The sequence below is a fragment of the Schistocerca piceifrons genome, chromosome 3 (genome assembly GCF_021461385.2).
Source record: "Schistocerca piceifrons isolate TAMUIC-IGC-003096 chromosome 3, iqSchPice1.1, whole genome shotgun sequence".
Lineage (NCBI taxonomy): Eukaryota > Metazoa > Arthropoda > Insecta > Orthoptera > Acrididae > Schistocerca > Schistocerca piceifrons.
In genome coordinates this window covers 494,124,976-494,147,814 of record NC_060140.1, presented here as the reverse complement: position 1 = coordinate 494,147,814, position 22,839 = coordinate 494,124,976, and the positions used below count along the sequence as shown (strand labels likewise).

The window sequence follows — 22,839 nt, the reverse complement described above, 5'->3', positions numbered from 1 at the left end:
AACCTTGGGAGACCCAGCCATGACAAAACTCTACCATCTTGTGAGCAAGATGTATGAGACAGGTGAAATATCCTCAGACTTCAACAAGAATGTAGTAATCCCAATCCCTAAGAAAGCAGGCGTCGAAAGGCGTGAAAACTACCGAACTATCAGTCACGGCAGCAAAATACTAACACAAATTCTTTACAGACAGATGGAATAACTGGTAGAAGCCAATCTTGGGGAAAAACAGTTTGGATTCTGTAGAAATGTTAGAACCCGCATGGCATGATTTATCATAGAAGATAGATTAAGGAAAGGCAAACCTACGTTTATAGTATTTGCAGACTTAGAGAAAACTTTTGACATTGATGACTAGGATACTCTCTTTCAAATTCTGAAGATGGCAGGGATAAAACACAGGTAGCAGAAGGCTACTCACAATTTGTACAGAAACCAAATGGCATTTATGAGAGTCGAGGGGCACGAAAGGAAAGCAGTGGTTGAGAAGGGAGACAGAGACACAGAGAGAGAGGGGGGGTTGTAGCCTAGCCCCGATATTATTCAATCTGTAAATTGAGCAAGCAGTAAAGGAAACAAAAGAAAAATTTGGAGTAGGAATTAAAATCCATGGAGAAGAAATACAAACTCTGAGGTTTGTTGATGACATTGTAATTTTATCAGAGACAGTAAAGGACTTGGAAGATCAGTTGATTAGAACTGACAGTCTCTTAAAAGAAGGATGTAACATGAACATCAACAGAAGCAAAACAAGGATATGGAATGTAGTCATATAAAATCAAGTGATGCTGAGGGAATTAGATTAGGAAATGAGACACTTAAAGTAGTAGATGAGTTTTGCTATTTGAGCAGCAAAATGATGATGGTCGAAGTAGAGAGGAGATACAATGTAGATTGGCTATGGCAAGGAAAGCATTTCTGAAGTAGAGAAATTTGCTAACATTGGGTATAGATTTAAGTATCAAGAAGTTCATTCTGAAAGTATTTGTATGGAGTGTAACCATGTATGGAAATGAAACATGGACAATACATAGTTTAGAAAAGAAGAGAATAGAAGCTTTCGAAATTTGGTGCTACAGAAGAGTGCTGAAGATTAGATGGGCAGATAACGTAACTAACGAGGAGGTACTGAATAAAATTGGGGAGAAGAGAAATTGGTGGCACAACTTGACTAGAAGAAAGGACCGGTTGGTAGGACACATTCTGAGGCATCAAGGGATCACAAATTTAGTACTGGAGGGAAGTGTGGAGGGTGAAAATCGTAGAGGGAGACCAAGAGATGAATACACCAAGCAGATTCAGAAGGATGTAGACTGCAGTGGTTACTCAGAGATGAAGAATCTTGCACAGGATAGGGTAGCATGGAGAGCTGCATCAAACCAGTGTCTGGACTGAAGATCACAACAACACAACATACTGTCTCATGTGTTTACCAGCCTATATTTTCATGAGCAAATAAATGTATGTGTTCTGAAATGGTTGGATGACACTTTTCATACTCTGATGATGATGATGATGATGATGATGATGATGATGATGATGATGATATGTGGGGCACTCAACATTGTGGTCATCAGTGCCTGTACAAGTTCCAAATCTTTCCATTTCCAGTCTCAGCACTTCCCGAATGATGATGCGATGATATAATCCGTGACCCGGCCAGGAATGGAACCAGAGACCTCGTGATACAAAGGCAGCAATGCTAGCCATTAGACCACGAACTGCGGACTTTTTCATATTCTTTCAGTTCTCAGGAGAGAGAGTAATTTACTACATGACATTAGACAAGAATTTCCACTATGAATTCTACTTTGGTCATTAATAAACTCTATTGTCATTGCTTTTTCCTACATTTTGCTACCATATTTCAAATTTTCCATAAAAAGGGTAGTCCCTCATAACCTTGCTTTCACCATTCAGATACCAAACTCCACAGCAGACAGCTTTCACAACACCAGCAATTTGGGCAAAGATGTGTAAATGAAACTGATTACTCAAAACAGACAACACTCCAATAAAATGCCAGGGGTGCTGCAGTAGAGCCACTTTCACTTGTCGCGAGTAGTCAATTGAGAGAAGAAAGTCGATTGTATAAAAGCGGCTTTTAACACATGTATAATGAGTTCGCCTGCTGGACACACTCAGGTCACTGCACTCGTGGACTGCCATTGGCTACAGAAGGAAAACACTCAGTCCTACATGTTAGATATCAATGCCTTTCACCGTACTTCACAGTTTTGACTTTTGTTCACCATGTTCATCAATTTTTGTTTTTTCTGGGTGATCAGAAAGGGAAGACCTCTCAAAAATGCATGTTTTGATGTATAATTTTGGTCGTAGTAAGTCAGAAAATAGCTCCATTATCTTGTACCCAGATACCAATTTCAATTTTTGGACAAGTTTTTACTTGCTGTTACACATCTGTGATCTTTTAAGAACTGACGAAATTCATTACCACAAATTATTGTATAAACATTGTATTGTACATTTAATTTCCTTTACTTATATAGATTTTGTACACTCTACTGGAGAGGGTACAATTTTTAATCATATATGCCAATTAATATATGTTTCTGCTCATATTTTGGAGTTTGTAACTTTTCCTTGATTCTGTATTTTCTCAATTTTATGTTTTTTAAGTCTGGACTGCATGAAAACATAAAATAGGGGTTTCACTGTACTGATATAGAAATAGAAACAAAAATACCTGCATTATCAATTATGTGGAACTGGAAAGCAGCAGAGGATGAAGAAAGAGATGAAGACACAACACAAATTTGGATTAGGGATAGGAAATGAGACAGGGAAATGACTAACCAGTTTCTGCAAAGAAAACTTACTAGTAGTGGGTATTTGAAAATCACAAAAGTGGATGTTATTCCTGGATCTCAAATTTGAGCAGAGTTGGATTTTAGATTGACACAGGAAAGATTTAGGAACTGTCTGATGAATGGCAGAGCTTACCCAGGAACAGTCTACATAGTGGAAGGAATAAAAGTGAAGTTGCAGAAAGTGTGGAGCGGTAAAGCAAAAGGAAGATTAAACTTGAACATATTCAAGGAGCTGGAACAGAGGTTTCTTGAAAAATTGGAAAGAGGTGGAGTTGAACGTGTAAATGACAAGTGAATTAAAATGAGGGAAGGACTCATGGACTCTGCCAAAGAAGTACTAAGAATTAGTGTGTCCACAGAAACCAGGAAAGAATTGATTATAGGAAATGTGTTTTAAAAAACAAGAACAATAACTGAAAAATGGAAAAATGAGAAAATGAAGGATACAAGAAACTGAATAATGAATTGAGAAGAGAAACTGAAGGAGCAAGAGAAAGATGCATGGAAGCGGAATGTGAGGAAATGGAGAAATATACAGATTGGCTAGGGATAGCTATTGAAAGTAAAAGAAGTAAGACTGAACATGGAAATACAAATGAGCGAACGATACAAGAACAACTGAATGTTTTGAGCAGATCAAATATCAACTGAATTCAAGCTTAAAGAGGAGAAATATTTGCAATAAAATGGAAAGAAGTACAGCAACTTGGAAGCAGAGGAGGGAAGGGGCTGAAGGAGATGAAGAATCGAAAGAAATTTGGAATCGATAACTTGTCGGCAGAAGTTTTGTAGAGTTTTGGAAGCAGAGGAGAAAAGACATAGTCTACACCTGTAATGTGATACAAGACAAAGGGAAATGGCCTGATGACTTCCTTGCAGCAGTAATGACACCAATGAAGGAAAAGAGAAATGCCAAAAATGCAAAGAGCATCCAAGTATCAGGCTAATTTCTCATGCAGGTAATACATTTCTGAGAGTGCTGAACAGTAGCCTCTACGCCAAGTTGGACAGATGGGTTGGGGAGGAAAGGTTTGGATTTTTTTTTTCCCAAAGAAACAAGAGATACTACTGGCCTGCTAAGAATCATAGAGAAAAATATATTGAAAAAGGAAGAGAAATTTATGCTGTTTTTATTGATTTGGAAAAAGCTTTCCACAGAGTGCAAAGTATCAAGCTGATGGATACTTCCAAGAGGAAACAAGTAGACTTTAAGGATAGATGATTGTCACAGAAGCTATATTTACAACAGAAAGAAAGAATAAGGATTAGAAATGAAATGTCGGAAAGAAGCAGCAATGGAAGGAGCATTAGACAAGGTTGCTGCCTCTCCCTTTTATTGTTCAACTTATACCCGAAAGAAATTATTGCAAAAGGCTTAGATAGAAAGAGAGGAATGTATATTGTTGGAAAGACAAAAGGATATATAAGGTTTGCCGATGACGTGGTACTAGTGGCAGAAAGTGAACGAACCGTAAAGAAAATGCTAAGAGACTTGAACAAAGCTTGTGTGGAATATGGGACAATACATCAAAAACAAAAAGTATGGTGACTGGCAAAGGAAGGAGATTGGTAAATGTTAAGATAGGACAAGTTATTATTAGTTATGTAAGAGCATTTAAATATCTTGGAAGTATCATCACTGAAGACTTGAGATGACATCAGAAAATCCACATTGTTATACCAAAGGGGCATTCAACAGAAATGGAGATTATAATGTGGCAAATTAGATAAAGATATGAGAAAAAGACTTGGAAGCATTTTGTGGGGAGTGTGGCATACTGCTGAGCAGAAAAATGGACACTGAGCAATAAGCTGGATGGAAAGAGTAAGTAAGGAAAGAGAGTTTGTCTGACGAGACTGAGAGGAAGGAGGATATATAAGATGATAGATGACATAAGCGGAAGCAGAAATTACGCACACCTGAAGAGGATGGCAGAAGACAGCAGAGCATGGAGTATTACCATGTGGAAACCTGCCTTTGGCAGAACACTGATGATGATGATGATGATGATGATGATGCAGGACAGATGCATCCCAGAGTCATGTTTCAACTTACATTGCAGCAGCATCTTGGCATTAAGAACAAATTTATGTCATGAAGGAATCTAAGAATAAATCTCACTTGCCCAAGTACTCATTTCCACAGAGTAAAACTTATTGCATCACCTCATATAACCCATTTTCTCAGTTTCTGACTGACTGGAATTGCACAGCACGCAAAGGTCAATATAAATTAATATGATGCTATTGCTGCATGTATCCTTCATGAATGGATTGTGACTAGCATCTGATTCCCACAAACTCTGCTGATGGTACCACTTTCTGTCAACTTTGGAATTGCTGGGAGAATATTAATAACATTTTGTATCTCTCTTTTCCTACTTGGAATATGCACTGAATTATATGGTGTGTACTAACTGTCAGCTGATTCATCTCTGTCTCACTCAGCCTGCTACCATATCTATAACAACACTTGGAAATCATCACTAAAAGCTGTAAATTTATAGTAGACCGGACTCCTGAAGTTAAGACCATAGCCATCACTGTACACAACTATTGCAATAGCCATGTTTATTGTTACCAAATGTGCCTAATTCCGTACTTTATATTTGGGAAATCTGAAGAAATAAAAATTCACACAAGGCCTCATAACAACATACTGATTGCTCCAGCCTGAAATAAAACATTTGTAACCACCAAGCCAACTTCTGGTAGATCTTTTGATTATATTCAACAGTAGTTTGTGCTCTCAGGTATTGCAATACACATAATGGATTAGATGACAATTTCACACTCTGCAGACTCTAGTACAGTTGGTCAAGTGAACTTAACACTTTGGCAACCAAGCCCGAGTATAACGTTGGCCATAACACTGAGTTCAAAAGATCTTGCCCAAGTATAACTCAGGCAGAAATTTTCTCGATGCGCAAGCCATCTATCGCTTGAACACTGAACTCATTTCATATGAAAGTATTGTATGGACGTCTTACCACTTGTCACTTGACAGGTGCTGCCTTCTGTTGTCAATTTCTAAAATTATTTTGAAGAAACAGTAGTGAATGTAATAGCTGCTGTTACAACTCGTTGAGCCATTATGTGAATACACCATTGTTGGTTTTGTGTATGTACTCATTAGGTTCTGCAGTTTATAGCAATTCTGCTACAAAATGTAATGTTTGTTGAGTGAGCAAGAAATTATGGAAGTTGAAGAGGAAGAATTCAATAACTCTGGATCGGAGGGAGAAATATCCGCGTTGGAAATGGTCTGAACATTCATATTCAGGTAAACTGCAGACTGCCACAATTTTTCCATCGCTAATATTGTTACTACAGATACTGCTGCTGTAATTACAATTTAGATCTGTTTTATTTGTCTTAATCTCATCTTCTTTACAGATGAATTTCATGACCAAGCAGCATCCAACATGGGTATCCAAGATTTGTTTTGAGAAGATGAGACAATTTACTGGTACAACATGCAGAAGAGATACAAACTACTACTGTGATGATCACAATATACCTCTATGAATACTATAATACTTCAGATTTTTACATACAAAGGCAAAATACTTGTGAAATTGCACAGTAACCCCACCTCTCACTTCCTTGTTAAGGATAATTACACTTCCTGTCATCATCATTTTGAAACTTGCAAATCTATCAAATCACAAACTTATGTCAAAGTAACACTTCGCATAATGGCCTGTTTTCCATGCCGAAATTCTTCTAAGTGGTTGAACTTCAAAGTGTTAATTGAAATATTGTCTGATTAACAGTGTTCTTCCACATTACTCTACCAGAGAAATTTTGTTCTTGGTATGTTAATTTTGATATGATTAAATTATGCAACAATGGTTGGTAATGATGTTTGGTGCCACTACAGCTGCTGTCAGTGACAAAATTATGACGTTACAACAGTTTGTCTACCTTGGCCCACTTCCACCCCGACTGTGGGACTTTTAGCAGGTCCAGTCATTCAACTTTAAATATTTTGTATTATTTACACAGGAGAACAAATACAACACTACTTTTCCACATGAATAAACTGACTGTAACACACTGACAATTCCTCATAACACATTTCCTGCATTATCAATACCACCAATTCATTAAATACCCCTACAATTGTTGCCTATGTCTACCTCATTTCCACCTTCATACCCAAAGTGTGATTCCCTTTCTGTTTTTTTGAAGCTAAACTAATTACTTTACAGAAGTGCAAACAGGTTTCTGTTCATAAACAGGAGTTTGAACTTGTCATGTACGAACAGTTTTACTATATTGCCTGGTTATTCTACTTTAAGCGCTTCCTCCTCAATCTCGGCTGAAAAAAAGAACATAAAATATACATTTCCAAAATCTCTTCTGTCCAATGATACACACTCAAAAACACCCCAGAATTCTATCAGAAATTTACAAATTACACTGTGTTTGAACAGACCAAGTTCTGTGTAATCTCACAATGGCTACATAAAATTTAAATAAAGTTTCAAAATAACATTTATTACCTTCCACTCTGAAGACTGTTCTAATTTTACAACAACTTCATCTCCCTCAAGTGCTCTATTTCTCTTCTGAACACCAGATATTAAAATATCCATCTGCCCATCCTAGGGAAGGAAATAAATATTTAGCAAGCACTGAAAAGTAATCTACAAATGTGAAAAAATACCTCTAAAATAAATATACATATGAAAGCCAGAAACTGCAAATGTCACTCTGAAGCTTACTTATATCAAACTTCTTTGGCATCAGTGGATAGGATTGGGATTAGGATGAAATAATAAATGCAAAATAAAAAGTTATATTTCAATTCAACAAAATCCAAAACGAACACACAAATCAGCACAGAGAAGCATTTGTTTAGCATTTTTCAAATTTTGGAAGGCACACATAAAAATTAAGTTTTTTTCGAGTACTGTGACAAGTTTCTTGATAAATAATATACATATAACTATGTCGAACAGGTATAATGACTGGTTTGATCTAAGTAATAAATCAAACTTTCAGAACCTGTCATGTTTTACTCTAATCTGCATAACGCAGCACTTCACTGGCAAACACTGTAATTTCTATATCACAACATACTGTTCAAAGCATTTTGGAAAATTATTTCACAAAATTTTCACAAACATAATAACCTGACGCAGGGAAATACCAAATACAAAACTAATCCTAATGTTTATGATTATATTTTCCATACATGACATGCCTTTGGGTGTTCACTGAAAATTAAATTATTTGTGCTCATTCTCTCTCTATCCATGCCAAGACCTCACAAAATTTAGCATTATAACCATTTAACCTATAACATTGTGCAGTTTATTTACTGTGTTTAGCATTTTCAGTTGTGCAAAGTGTAATTTCAATGTTAAGAAACAAGCTTGATGCACGAAACTCTACGCACACGGTTTGTATATTTGCTTATAATGTTTGATCACCTAAGAACTAGTGTCCCTTTGAGTGCTAGTCAGCTGTTTCCTGAAGATGGCCCAATAAGCTGAAAACTAGTTTGAAATGAACAAAAATCAGTAGAATAGAAACAGTGCTTGTTATTCAATCTTAAATATGGAATTGTTCTTCTAAGAAGTACCAGAAGAATCCACACATAAGTATTTAAAAATGTCACAGTTAGTTTTGAACTTCAATTGTTCGTTGTTTATTTGTGGAAAATCCAGGATGGAATATAACAACATAATGAAAAGGATAGTTGCTACACATCATACAGCACAGAAGCTTAATTGCAGAAAGACACACAAAAAAACTGTCGGAAAGTTAGCTTTTGCCCAACAAGGCCTTTGTCAAAAGTAGACAACATACTCACACACACGCAAATGCAACTCACACATACATGAGCACAGTCTCTGGCAGCTGGAGCCAGACAGAATCTGGTTTTGTGTGTGTGTGCGCACGTGCGCGTGTGCGTGCGTGTGTGTGTGTGTGTGTGTGTGTGTGTGTGTGTGTGTGTGTGTGTGTGTTGCATTTGTGTGCATGTGTGTATGTTGTCTATTTTTGACAAAGGCCTTTTTGGCCAAAAAGCTAACTTTCCAACAGTCTTTTTGTTTTGTCTTTCTGCAAATTAGTACCTCCACTATAGGGTGGGTAGCAACTATCCTTTTCATTATGCTGTTTATTTGTGGTTTATAAGAGAGATGGCATCATCGTTCTAATGAGAGGGATCTATAGAGTGACATTTAACTTTGGTGAAAAGATATGTTGCACAAAAAATGACAAACAAAAGAATGATGATCACGAACACAAAAGTTTATTTTAATAATGAGTTTAGAATGGTACACTGTACAGTGATTTGTTTCTCATTTTTGCATCTACCCCGGTATGGAATGGATGAAGCATATCTGCAAGCTAGGACAACAATAGTTTCTTTATCACACACTGCAGCACTTCCTGGTCAGTGGTTTATTCCATGTCATGGTCAGTGGTTTATTCCATGTCATCAGATCCTGCCTTGGAGATACACCATACTCCATGGAAGAAGGACTTTGGTGACAATCGCAATGATGTCACCAATACAGAGAGAGCCTTCTCTTTTGTCATAAAGTATTGTTCAAGGTGTTCATATTGATGATGAAGGCCTCTACATTCATTGTTGGCAAGCTGAAATTTTTTAGAAAGACCTTTTCCACTTCCAGCACAAAATAAGTTGCAGAAGAAGACAAAGTCTGCATTAAATAAGACATACATAGTTATTCAAACTTTGTGCTTGAAACATAAACGACCATAACCATAAATCAATGGAAACTGTTCATTTCCCAGGTATCCACATGACCTGGAACGCTGACAAAGACAACTGGACAGGCACGGCAACTAAGGTAAAAGATAAAGTCAGAGTAATGGATATCACAGCATGAGAAGAATAAGATTGATCAATAGCCTGGAGACTTCTCACTGAGTGTCTACAAATTAAAATGCAATCAAGGGAGATCTGTTTAAAAAAACCTTGGGCTCTGTTAATGGCTATCAACTCCTCCATAAAAACAATAAATGTATCCAGTAACAAATCTTGTTCTTGATGAGTGGGAGATGTAAAAGCATATCTCATCTTACCCACTTTTTAAACCAGTAAAAATGGTAGCTGAAAAACAAAGTAACTAACACCGAACGGTCATGGCACTAAAATTTTAGGTCCCTGAAATAGATCGGTTGTAATTTGTGGTCTGGGTACAAACCAAGGAGCATATACAGGAAGCACAGTCTAAGGAAGTTAGCCAGAGGTGCCAGAAGAGGGCCTTGAAGTGCGTTCCATCAGCTAAACCTATCCGTGGACAAGAGGTACAGTGTTGATATAACTTCTAAGCAAAAATTAATGTGCCAAGTTAGATATTTAGGAAACTGTTACATGGTGATTGCTTAAGTGAGCAAGAGTTGGTACAATCTGAACTGAAAAGGGGAGTTCCTCACTTCAGCAAGGGGACTATCTATAGGATTAATCTAGGAAGCATTGATGGCTAGTTTTACTCCATGATGATCGAATGGTTCCAACAATTTCAAGAATGGACATGCCATTGAGTCACAGCAACCAATCAGAATGAGCCATGGGTCCAGTAAATATGGAGGAGAGCAGGTCAATCTGCATCCCAAGAGGTGTGGGCAAGGTAGCGAAGAGCATTAGGTTTCTGCATTCAAACTAGTCTTTAGATGACCAGACTCAGCTTTTTATCGAATAGGAGTCTGAAAAACTGGGACTGTGCAATGATGTCCACATACTGCGTAACAATAAGCCATGGGAAATTGGCCCAAGCAAAGGCCTTTTGAATGGCACCTTGGAACTTGCATTCAGCCGAATGCTACAGACCGGGAGCTATACCAAATGTAAAAGTCACTGCCAAGCAACATGGCATGACCAATGGTCTGATGGAGATCACGAGTCTATGATGGTTGTGAGGAAGAGAAACACTCAGCATAGAGCTGTGAAGGATGCCATTCTCTTGGACTCATGAGGCACTAAATGACATAGCAACTCTAAACCAAAACAATTGCCGAACAAAAACTGATGAATAAAAATCAGAAGAGGGCCTCAAAAGCCTCAGTTGAGGAGGGCATGAAAAGTCTGATGTTACTAAATGGTAGCGTGTACCTTATGTACGTAAAAAAAAGACTGGTGAAAGACGTGCTGGTCTCTAGAAAAAATTTGTCAGATTGCTGTTTCCTACCTAACCAAATGGTTGGTTGTGGATCATCTCACCGAGAAGCCACACTGATTCACATTGATAGGGGGACAAAAGGCCCTCCAATTCAAGACTAAACATAATCTTCCAGCTACCATCCCTTCATGCAGTTTGCAGAACACATTGGTGAGGATCATCAGAAAGTAGTTGTCGACAGATGTTGGATTTTTGCATGGGTGAAACATTGGGATGATGATACTATCTTGCCCTTGTGATAGGAAAACAACTTCCAGCCAATACAGCCAAAGACCCTGAGGACTCTTGAGTAACATTCAGACGTAGGATCACCTGATTATGAATGCCTTTAGGTTAGAACTCTGACCAAGTGGTCTAATAACAAACATATGGAAGTTGAAGTGTATTGACATATACCGTATTTACTCGAATCTAAGCCGCACTTTTTTTCCGGTTTTTGTAATCCAAAAAACCACTTGCGGCTTAGAATCGAGTGCAAAACAAGCGGGAGTTCTGAAAAATGTTGGTGGGTGCCGCCACAACTAACTTCTGCCGTCGAATATATGTAGCGCCACACAGGCATGCTTTGTAGGCACAAAGATAAATACTGGTACCAAAATCTCTGCGTCAGTAAATAAATTAAAAAAAAAAGTGGAAGACGAGCCTTTTTCCTCCGCTCAGAGTTTCAACCACTGCGTTTTGGTACATTATCCAACGAAGTAAATACAAATTCTGTATTGTTGATCTTCGAATGTAGCAGCATGTCAATGTACTACGAAAATCCGACTGGCAAGACTGTTTGGGATGTTTGTCAATATGGCCAACTCTACGTTCTGAATTTTTTCCTACCTGTGAGAAGAGATGGTTGCTAATAGGAGCTTTTATGAATTGTGAATCACATGTAGTATTCTCTTCGCCATAAGATTAATACGAATATAAACATTTTGCCAAGTATTGTTTCGTGTTTGCTACTATCTCATTTAAATTCTGTCTGCCTAATAAACTATGAAACTAGAGTGAGACAACAGCAAACGCGGAAGAATATACATATCATGTCATGTTTATATTCGTATTATTCTTATGCCTGATAGTGATACAGTCAGAAATGAAGCACGGCAACTGACTAGATTTTTAAATCTAAGATGACTAATTTCTGTGCAGAATGTAATGAACTAAAGAGGCACCTGCAAAGATTTTCAAACGGAGAAAAATTTTCGCTAAAATTTCGTTCAGATCATCTATCATACGCAGTCTATTATTTGGTTCTTGTTGATCATTATCAAAGAAAGAAGTGGTGTAAGTAACAACAAATGTTTCGCTAATGAGACGACTGCTCTCTATTTTTTATTTGTAAGCGGCGGTAGCGCGCACAAAAGCAAGCCACGCCGCGAGCGGCGACAGGCCGTAAACACGCACTATCAGAATGCGACAAACAATGCATGACACAGTACAGTAATGCATTTTCAGCTTAGAGTGACGTAAACACCTATAACAAAGAAAAATAAGCAATCAATTCAAACCAGACGAAGCACATGAAAAAGGAAGGATATCCGTATAAATACGGACAGAGCGCGTGACGCGTAGCAATGGCTACCTGGTAAACCGTAACTGCTAAGCTTATGACTCGAACCAAACTACTGCAGCTGTATCGTCATTCATTCGACCTAAATTGTGTCTCATATTACAACTAGGCGAACTTTGTTTCGATTTGGAGGTGCGACCTAAAACTTTTCTCTACCCTTGATTTTCGAGTCTCAAATTTCAGGTGTGGCTTAGATTCGGGAAAATTTTTTTTCCTTGATTTCGAGTCTCATTTTTCAGGTGCGGCTCAGATTCGAGTAAATACGGTATTTTCTTTTTTCCTGGCTGGTTAATTCCACAGTTTACAGAGACAGTGAAACTGACAGTCTACTGTTCCTTGCAAATGCGAGAAACCTGGAAACATCAAAAGCCAACCAAAAAGAAAAAGCTTCTACTCACATTTCCGATGAATAAACATTGAAGAAGAGGGGTGATTCTGGGTCTTTTTGTGTCCTAAAGCCTGGCTCCTTTGCAAGCTCCTATGCTTCATGAATAGTTCATGTTAAGTGAAAATAAAAGAACGCCGAAATTATACTTATAATGGAAATACGATATAGCAGAAATACTGAGTTGCAGATAGACACAACAAAAAGACTGTCACAAATAAAGCTTTCGACCATTACGGCCTTCGTCAACAACACACACACACACACACACACACACACACACACACACACACACACACACACACACAGAGAGAGAGAGAGAGAGAGAGAGAGAGAGAGAGAGAGAGAGAGACAGAGAGAGAGAGACAACTCACACATACGACTACAGTCTCAGACAAATGAAACCACCCTGCAAGCTGCAGCATCAGTGCATGATGGGAGTGGCGACGGTGGGGGTAACGAGGAGGCTAGCACGAGGGGGGGGGGGGGGGGTAGGGTGGTGGGTGTGGCAGACAGTGAAGTGCTGCAGGTTAGATGGAGGCCTGGGGAGAGGTGGGGAGGGGGGGGGGGGGGGAGGAAGTAGCAGAAAAGGAGAGAAGTAAAAAGACTGAGTGTGATGGTGGAATGATGATTGTGTGCTGCTGGAGTGGCATAATATTGTTGCATTCCATCCTGGATTTTCCACTGTTTGATTATAATTGAAATACCTGCTTCCACTGCTGTACGGGTACTACAGAACCATTTGATTGCTATTCAGAGCCCCAAACATTGTGTGAAATTCTACCTTATTTCAAAACCTCACACAACTTCCAACAACTCTTCTCTCGATTATGGACAGTGAAGACAGAAAAAAATAAAAAATCTAATTAAATATCTGTGACAATATCAGATCCCCCCACCCCACCAAACACACACATTTGCATATTCAGAAATTAACACACATTCTGGAGCTACTGACTGCAGAAATTAAGCTTGAAATAAGCAATTCACTTTCCAGAGAAAGAAACATTAAGTTGTCACCAACCTAACTTCCAAGGATTTCACAAGCACTTGGTAAATTTCTGAGATAATGATGGATTTCATTGCAGTATATGTCTTTAATTAGAACTCCAAAAAGGGATAATTATTCTCAATAGCAAGAATTCAAATTCTAAGCATCACAGCAAACCTTGTCACCAATGGTATAGTATTCGAGTATTTTGTAATTTCCTTCATTATCAGTGGTCTGACGTAACAGAGAGAGAAGAAAAGAAAGTCGGATCCCATATGTTGGAGTAGTTCCAAGTTTACTCTTGGAAAAGATACAATGAAAAACACTGCTACAAATACTCAAACCCGTCTAAAATACAAGCTTAGAGTACTCATAACTGAGGATGCAGATCCTGCAAATGACACTCAGTGCATCGGAGTTTCACAAGTGCGATATTCTTACTTCCTCTGAAGAACAATTACTGATACAAATTAGAAACCTCAACAGCACATCTCCAGCTTCCAGCAGAATTCCACTTCCATAATGTATTTTTTGAAACTTCCCGGCAGATTAAAACTGTGTGCCGGACCGAGACTCGAATTCGGGACCTTTGCCTTTCGCGGGCAAGTGCTCTACCGCACTTGCCCGCAAAAGGCAAAGGTCCCGAGTTTGAGTCTCAGTCCAGCACACAGTTTTAATCTGCCAGGAAGTTTCATATCAGCACACGCTCCGCTGTAGAGTGAAAATTTCATTCTAGAAATGTATTTTTTGATTGTAAATGGATCCAGAAACCCAATATCTAACATACAGCATTTCTTCATTAGCTGCGAGCCAGTCTTTGTATGTTCCAGATCTATACACTGCAGAAGCTTCTCCTCTCTATACTTCACAAACTTCAATTCACAATGCATTCAGCCTAGCCAGCAAATCAAATTCATCAGAGCAACAATAAAATACCCAGATATTTCAAACTTTCTCTAATGCTTCAGTCTACAACCCTCCATGTGAAACAAAACTACGCATTCATAATATAAAGGGAAGGAATTTACAGACATGTTTGATTTGATGATAGTTACTGTTTTCTTAATATTAAGTTTTTCATACTTACAAGTCATCAATAAGATTATACATTTTGAATATAATAGAAGGAAACATTCCACGTGAGAAAAAATATATCTAAAAACAAAGATGATGTGACTTACCAAACGAAAGCGCTGGCACGTCGATAGACACACAAACAAACACAAACATACACACAAAATTCTAGCTTTTGCAACCAACGGTTGCCTCGTCAGGAAAGAGGGAAGGAGAGGGAAAGACGAAAGGATTTGGGTTTCAAGGGAAAGGGTAAGGAGTCATTCCAATCCTGGGAGTGGAAAGACCTACCCTAGGGGGAAAAAAGGACAGGTATACACTCGCGCTCACACACACACATATCCATCCACACATATACGATGGATATGTGTGTGTGTGTGCGAGTGTATACCCGTCCTTTTTTCCCCCTAGGGTAAGTCTTTCCACTCCCAGGATTGGAATGACTCCTTACCCTTTCCCTTAAAACCCAAATCCTTTCGTCTTTCCCTCTCCTTCCCTCTTTCCTGACGAGGCAACCGTTGGTTGCAAAAGCTAGAATTTTGTGTGTATGTTTGTGTTTGTTTGTGTGTCTATCGACGTGCCAGTGCTTTCGTTTGGTAAGTCACATCATCTTTGTTTTTAGATTATATATTTTGTAAGACTAATTAAGTACATGTTCATTCTCAATGTTAAAAATCCAAAAAGGTGTTTTGTTCCCCACATTAACCCTAATATGTAATGGTCAGTGGCCACAGAATGCCTTTGGAGGACATGTTGGCACTTCAGCCTCATTGATGCACATTGCCAACACCCTTGTCTGGCACTGATAGAAAAGACCTCTGCCCACTGTCCAATCACAGGCCCATTTAACCTGCAGCTGCAGATAGATGAATAGAGTAACATGTATGCTTCTCTCTAGATGTGAATAGAATCACTAACGCACCCATTTTGGGGAAGAGGCATGCACCTACACACAAGCCTCAACTTGCACGTGGGTACAGGCACACGGTGCTAGGTGCACAGGTGTAAGCATAGCTTAGGTTTAACAAGAAGATGGAGGATGTTAAGGCTGAGACAAGAATGGAGGCAAGTTAATAATTAGACCAAAGTTGACGAATGCTAATGTGAGAATCAGTGATAAGCCATTGACAGTGGGATAATTAGAGACCAAGAACATGTTCATACATCCCAAGGATGGTTATGAATCAGAGAATGATCTTTTTATTGGTTCCACACTGATCATTTATTTTAAGCGTTTGAATAAACCACAAAAACCTAAATCTAGATGACAGGGTAGAGGTTTCAACTCTTCTGCTCTGAAGCCTAACTAGCATACCACATCTCATGGCAATGATCTCAGTAAGTAATGGTTTATGAACGGCAGTGTGTGACAGTCGATGGAAAACACAGGAGAGTGGAAGTGGGAAGAATAATTTTGGATGGTAACAGTAAGATCACCTCTCTAGTTACATCAAAATCTGTGAAATTAGGATGGCCCTGACCTTATTCAATCTTTTCGTGAGCTATTTGGAAGAGACACTGCTCAACACCAAGGAGTTCCTCACTTTTTTGAAAAGTAAAACAAAAACTGAATTCCTGTTTGCAGCCCATTACCACCCAGGCCACAAATGTCTTTATTACATTTGGCCACCCATGGCACAACTTCAAGAACTGAAAATATGATCGCTCCAAGATACCCTCCCTGTGTAACTCACTTTTGTCCTCCTAAACTCTGCAACAAACTTGTCAAACTGTGTGACATATCTAGATCTTCATCCCAATCTCCAAGGTTCAAAGTCCCCATCCACTCATTCACTACCAGTTACTCCTATTCCACCAAATCCCGCATCATTAAAGCCAGAGCAGCATGTGAAACCATGCGTCTTTACCAACTAACAAGAATTCATTACACGGCTTTTTACACTGCCTGACAAAAAAAGTGAAGTGCCCACATGACATGGTTGCACATCAATGTAGCTTCATACATCATTGGTAGATATATAAATGATTGTTGTTGTGGTCTTCAGTTCAAAGACTGGTTTGATGCAGCTTTCCATGCTAGCCTATCCTGTGCAAGCCTCTTAATCCCTGCATAACTACCACACCCTACATCTTTTTTTAATCTTCTTATTGTATTCAGGCCTTTGTCTCCCTCTACAATTTTTACCACCCACACTCCTTGCTATTGCACACACCTTGTGACACAACCATCACTCTTACAGATGTGTACTGTACGTAAGCAGTAGCCCCTGCTGCTATCAACTCTACTCCAAGAGATTGTGTGGAAACATCAGGAATAGGCACAACTCACACACCGTTTTCATTAAAGCCGCATGCCACTTTGCAAAATCGTGTGCAATTAAGTAGTGTGGAAACTTGTCCCTAGAAACTGTACTGAGTAATATTTTTAGTTAATAAGTAGTCATTGTTACCCGGGCATTTCAACTGTCACCTGTTGCGCACCTCAGCCACAGAAACTAAACTTCCATTAACACACACTGGCAATTCCTTGATGGTGCAGGATGTGACCTATCAACCGAACACTTCTTTTAGTCAAGCTGTGCCCTATATTTCTTTTTTCACCCAACTTGATTCAGTACCTCCTCCTTCGATATTCCAAGCTATCTTCTGTTTGTTTGGATTGCCTATTGTCCACATTTCATTGGCATACAAAGCTACATTCCAAGCAAATATCTTAAGACTTCCTATAATTTCAATTTAAATTTCATGTTTACAAATTCCTCTATTTCAGAAACCCTTTTCTTGCTATTGCTACTCTGCATTTTATATCTTCCCTAGTTCATCCATCAGCAAAAAGCTGCTCAAATAACAAAAATCATCTACTACTTTCAGTGTCTCATTTTCTAATCCAATTCCTTCAGGATTGCCTGGTTTACTTCAACTACATTTCATTACTCTTGTTTTACTTTTATCAATGTAAATCTTATAATCTCTTTTCAAGACACTATCCATTCCATTCAACTGCTCTCCCAAGTCAATAGTTCTCTCTGTGTCATTGGCAAACCACAAAGTTTTTATTCCTTCTCCTTGAATTTCAATTCACTTTGAGAGAATTTCTCCTTGATTTCCATCACAGCTTGCTCAATGTACAGATTTAATAACATTGGGGACAGGCTACAACCTTGTCTTACTGCATCCTCGACTATGGCTTGCTTTTCAAGTATTTTGACTGTTACAACTGCAGTCTGGTTTCTATACAAGTTGTAAATAACCTTTCACTCCATATGCCAGCTAATTGCAAAATTTCAAACACTGTAGTCAAGTCAACCTTGTCAAAAACTATTCTATTCACATATGCTATAAATGTAGGTTTACCTTTCTTCAATGCATCTTCTAAGATAAGTCATATGGTCAGTATTGCTCCACGAGTTCTTAAATTCCTCCAAAGTCCAACCTGATCTTTCCCAATGCTGCCCCCTACCAGTTTTCCCATTTTTTGTTGTTGTAAATAATCCATTTCAAAATTTACTCACACCTGTCAGCACCTGCATTCTTTGGAAATAGAATTATTACATTATTCCTTAAGTTGCAGGGTATTTCGCCTGTCTCATATCTTGCACACCATGTGGTACAATTCTGTCTCTATAATTCTGAGGGATTGTCATATACTTCAGGAGCCGTGTTTTGACTTAGATCTTTCACAGCCCTGTCAAATTCTTCTTACAGTATCTTATTTCCTATCTCATTTTCACCTACTAGACGTTCTCTTACTACAATATCGTTCTGAAGTTCTTTCTCCTTGTACAGCCCCTTTATGTATTCCTTCCACTTTTCAGCTTTCCCTTTTTGTTTAGGACTGGCTTGCCATCTGAGCTCTTCATGTTCATACAATTGCTTCTGCTTTTTCCACGGTTATCTTCAATCTTCCTATAGAAAGCATCTACCTTTCTCCTATTTATGCATGCTTCTACAGCCCTGCATTTGTCCTCTAGCCATTGCTGCTTAGCCATTTTGAACTTTCTGTCAGTCTCATTTTTTAGAGCTCTGTATTCTCTTTCACCTGCTTCATACGCTGATATTTTCTTCTTTCTTCAATTAAATTCAAAATTTCCCTAGTTATCCCAGGATTTCTACTATGCATTATCTTTTGCATAATCTCTCCACAATTACCTGTCTTCTTGCAATTTCTTCAGTTTTAGCCTGCAGTTCATTGCCAAAAAATTATGGTCATAACATACATCTGCCCCCTGGAAATGTCTTAACAGTCTGAAATCTGGTTTCGAAATCTATCTTATTATACAATCAACCTCAAACTTTCCAGTGTCCCTAAGTCCCTTCTCTCATGACTGTTAAACCAGGTGCTAGTGATGATTAAATTATGCTCTATGCAACATTCTAGCATGCAGTTTCCTCTTTCATCCCTTTCCCTTAGTCCATATTCCCTGACTATTTTTCCTACACTTTGTTTTCCTACTACTGAATTCCACTCACCTGTAACTATTAAATTTTCATCTTCTTTAACCAACTGAATATTTTTCTGTTTCTCATCATTCATTCTTTCAGTCTCCATCTTCTGCAAAGCTAGTTGGCATACGATCTTGTTATACTGTGATAGCTGGGGGCTTTGTGTCTATCTTGTTTATGATAATGCATTCACTATGCTGTTCACAGTAGTTTGTGGGCATTCCTATTTTCTTATTCATTATTAGGCTTACTCCTGCAATATTCTGGTCTCATTTTGTGCTGATAACTCTGCACTGACCTGACGAAAAGTCCTGTCCTGTCAGTGCACTTCACTAATTCCCATTATATCTAACTTTAACCTATCCATTTCCCTTTCCAAATTCTGTAACCTACCTCCCCAATTAAGGGATCTAACATTCCACGATCTGACCTGTAGAATACTAGTTTTGTTTTTCCCAATGTAATCCTCCTGAATAGCCCCCACCCAGAGATCCAAATGGGGGACTCTTTTAGCACTATAATGTTTTACTCAAGAGGATGCCATCATCATTAACCTATATAGCAAAGCTACATGCCCTTGATGGAAAAAAAAATAGTTTCCCCTTGATTTCAGCTCTTCAAAATACTAGCACAGCAGGACAATGATGATTATTCTAGCAATGTGAGATCAATTGATCATCTAGAAAGTTGTCCCTGAAACTGTTGAAAAGGCTGAAAAGGCTGCTGCCCCCCCCCCCCCCTCCCCCGTCTCTGAAGATACCCCTTTCAGCTGCAGTTCTCTGTGACAAGCAGAACGGTAAAGTATTTAAGGAGTGTGAAGAGCATCAGACTTCAACTGATCACTGTGAAGGGCATGGTGAGGACATGTACCTGTTTGAGACAGATTTATCTGCACTATGGTTTTAAGGGTGCCTCATTGTGGGTCTACATCTGGCCAGCTGGTCAAATCTTGCAATATACAAATTTGCGCAGCATTTGCAGGTGACAAGTGACCCAATGTTGGACTACATGAGACTGTGAGGGCAGGCATACTCATCGTCAACATTCTGGTAGATGTGACAAGGTTGTGTCACTGTATTGTACACCATACACATCTGCACCTACCCTTTAAGAACACATAATGGATTCCCTGCAACACTCTGTGTCACCTCCCACCACTTTTTGGATTCTAATAGCAGCCAAACTAAGGAATTACCATCCCAGGCATGGATTGCCATTACCACCACAACACATATAGTTATGTGTAGAGTAGTGGTGTGACTGGGAAGCATGCCTTGCTGATGAATGGTGTCACAGTGTGTTCATCGACTCGGTAATATGCTTTGTAAATTTGACTCCTTTTTGTAACCACCAAACTAACATCACATCCCCTCTCAATCAGTGAAGTTTCATTTTGTTTCTTCATATTCTTCTGAGTGCTTCACTTTTTCTGTCAGGCAGTTTATATCATAATTATCCCACCTCCCCACCTCTCCATTAACAACCCCTACACCTTTTTAACTCTTTTACACCCCCCCATCCCACCTCTCTCTCTCTCTCTCTCTCTCTCTCTCTCTCTCTCTCTCTCTGGTTTTACTCCATCTCTCCAGCTTCCATTCCAGTTCTAATTGTAATATTCATTCCATTTCTCATCTCCCTTTCACTTGATCCATCTTTACTACTCACTCTGTCATTCTATGATCTCCACACTAAATTTGGCTCAATGCTTACCGTATTACTGCCTTTCACCTCTCATACTCTCTTCCCCTTCACCTTTGTCTCACCCTGTCTTAGTAACAGGTGGATCCCTCTCAATCTCAAGTGACCAGCTATTCCTTTTCAAACTTTCCCAAAGTATCCCTCTTTCCTCCCCAAGGACAAACTAACAGTTCTGAAAACTTTGTACAGTTTTCTTTTCTCCTGTTCAACATGCCTACTGGCTGTACTTGCTACATTGTCTCCTGAACGAAAGTACTGTCTCCTTGTTATCATACTGACCATCTCTTTACATATACCTAAAACTACCACAATTTTTCTTTGTTAGTTACATGTTCCATAGATTATTTGAATTATTCGTTTATTGAAATGATGTGGAATGAGTCAGTTTGCAGGATATGAATATGTGATGAGTGTTGATTTAATGAACACATTATTTTTAGTCCTTCTCACCTACTCATGTAGCTACGCTTTCCTCTTACTGGCTACCAGTTTGTAAGCAGAAATTTGTCAATGGAATAAAAAGAACTGTAAAGAAGAAATGGATTTAAATTAGATGTAAAACTTGCTCCACTACCTATCAGTCATTTGGCAATGATCAAAAATTCTTTTTGCTGCCTGTTGAACTCCTTTCACAGCCACTGACAGCTTTAACAATGGGTAATAAAGGTCATTTTTCCCTGTAGTATTGTAGGTATGGACATCACTGTTCTTTTCAAATTGTGATGAATGATTTATGAAGAATTTCATTAGCGAATATTTACTGTGCTGGTTTAGGTAAAATGCCTAGCTCTTTAAAGAGGTACCTACATAACTTCTGTGGGTAAACACAACATATTGTTCTTACTGCTCACTTTCTTTCTAAGAGAATTATTCTGTAAGACATTATTGAGTGGAAATATGCAAAATGTGTCAGGAGGCTGATGCATTTGTTTCAAAGACAAGCAATTATACAAAGAGCGGAAGTGGTTGCAAAGAACTGTTTGAGAAGCTCAGTAATATGCTTCTTCCAGCTAAAGTTTTCAAAAATTTGGAGCATTCTACCCTATTTACTGACTGCTGCTCATGTGCTACATCAGTTGTTGGTATGACTATTTGTTGTACAGAACTGAATGTAGTGTTCTTTTTTTTTTTTTTTTTTCAAAATTTAGGAAGAGTCTTTTCAGATAATCACATAACAACTCATTGGAAAATTTCATTTACCAACACTTCTGTTGGTTTCTCTCTAAAGGGATTTATTGTAATACTAGTACCATCTGCAAAAAAGGACAATTTCGCTTGTTGAATGTTAAGTGGAAGATAATTCACTTATACAAGGAAATAGAGGTGGTCCCAAAATTGAACTCTGTGAGACTCCCTTTGTGATCTTTCCCCAGTCACTAAAATTATTCTACCTTTCTGACACGAAATCATTCAGCACTACTTTTTGCATCTGTTTGTTAAGTATGATTCACACCAGCTGTGTGTAAAGCCATGAATTCCATAAAACTGGAGTTTTTCTTAGAGATTAACATGGTCTATACAATTAAATGTCTTGGAATAGCCACCAAAAATACGACCTGCTGAGATATTATTATTTACAGCTTGTAATATTTGATGAGTGAATGTATAAATAGCATTCTCAGTCATTCAATCCTTCTGGAATTCAAACTGTTATATTCTAAGTAATTATTGAATATTGATCTGCAACAATAGATCACAAATAGAAAAGGAAAAAAAACTTATATTTACCAAAA

The 22,839-nt window shown here is 38.4% G+C and overlaps 1 protein-coding gene across 1 annotated transcript in view; it reads right to left on the bottom strand.

Moving 5' to 3' along the window:
- The window catches only part of LOC124790100 (DIS3-like exonuclease 2), a 227,914-nt gene that overhangs the window by 174,481 nt on the left and 30,594 nt on the right, over positions 1-22,839 (bottom strand). The window contains exon 5 of the mRNA XM_047257666.1: positions 7,340-7,441. Within this exon, the coding sequence (XP_047113622.1) occupies positions 7,340-7,441 (102 nt within the window). The remainder of the gene's footprint in view (positions 1-7,339; positions 7,442-22,839) is intronic.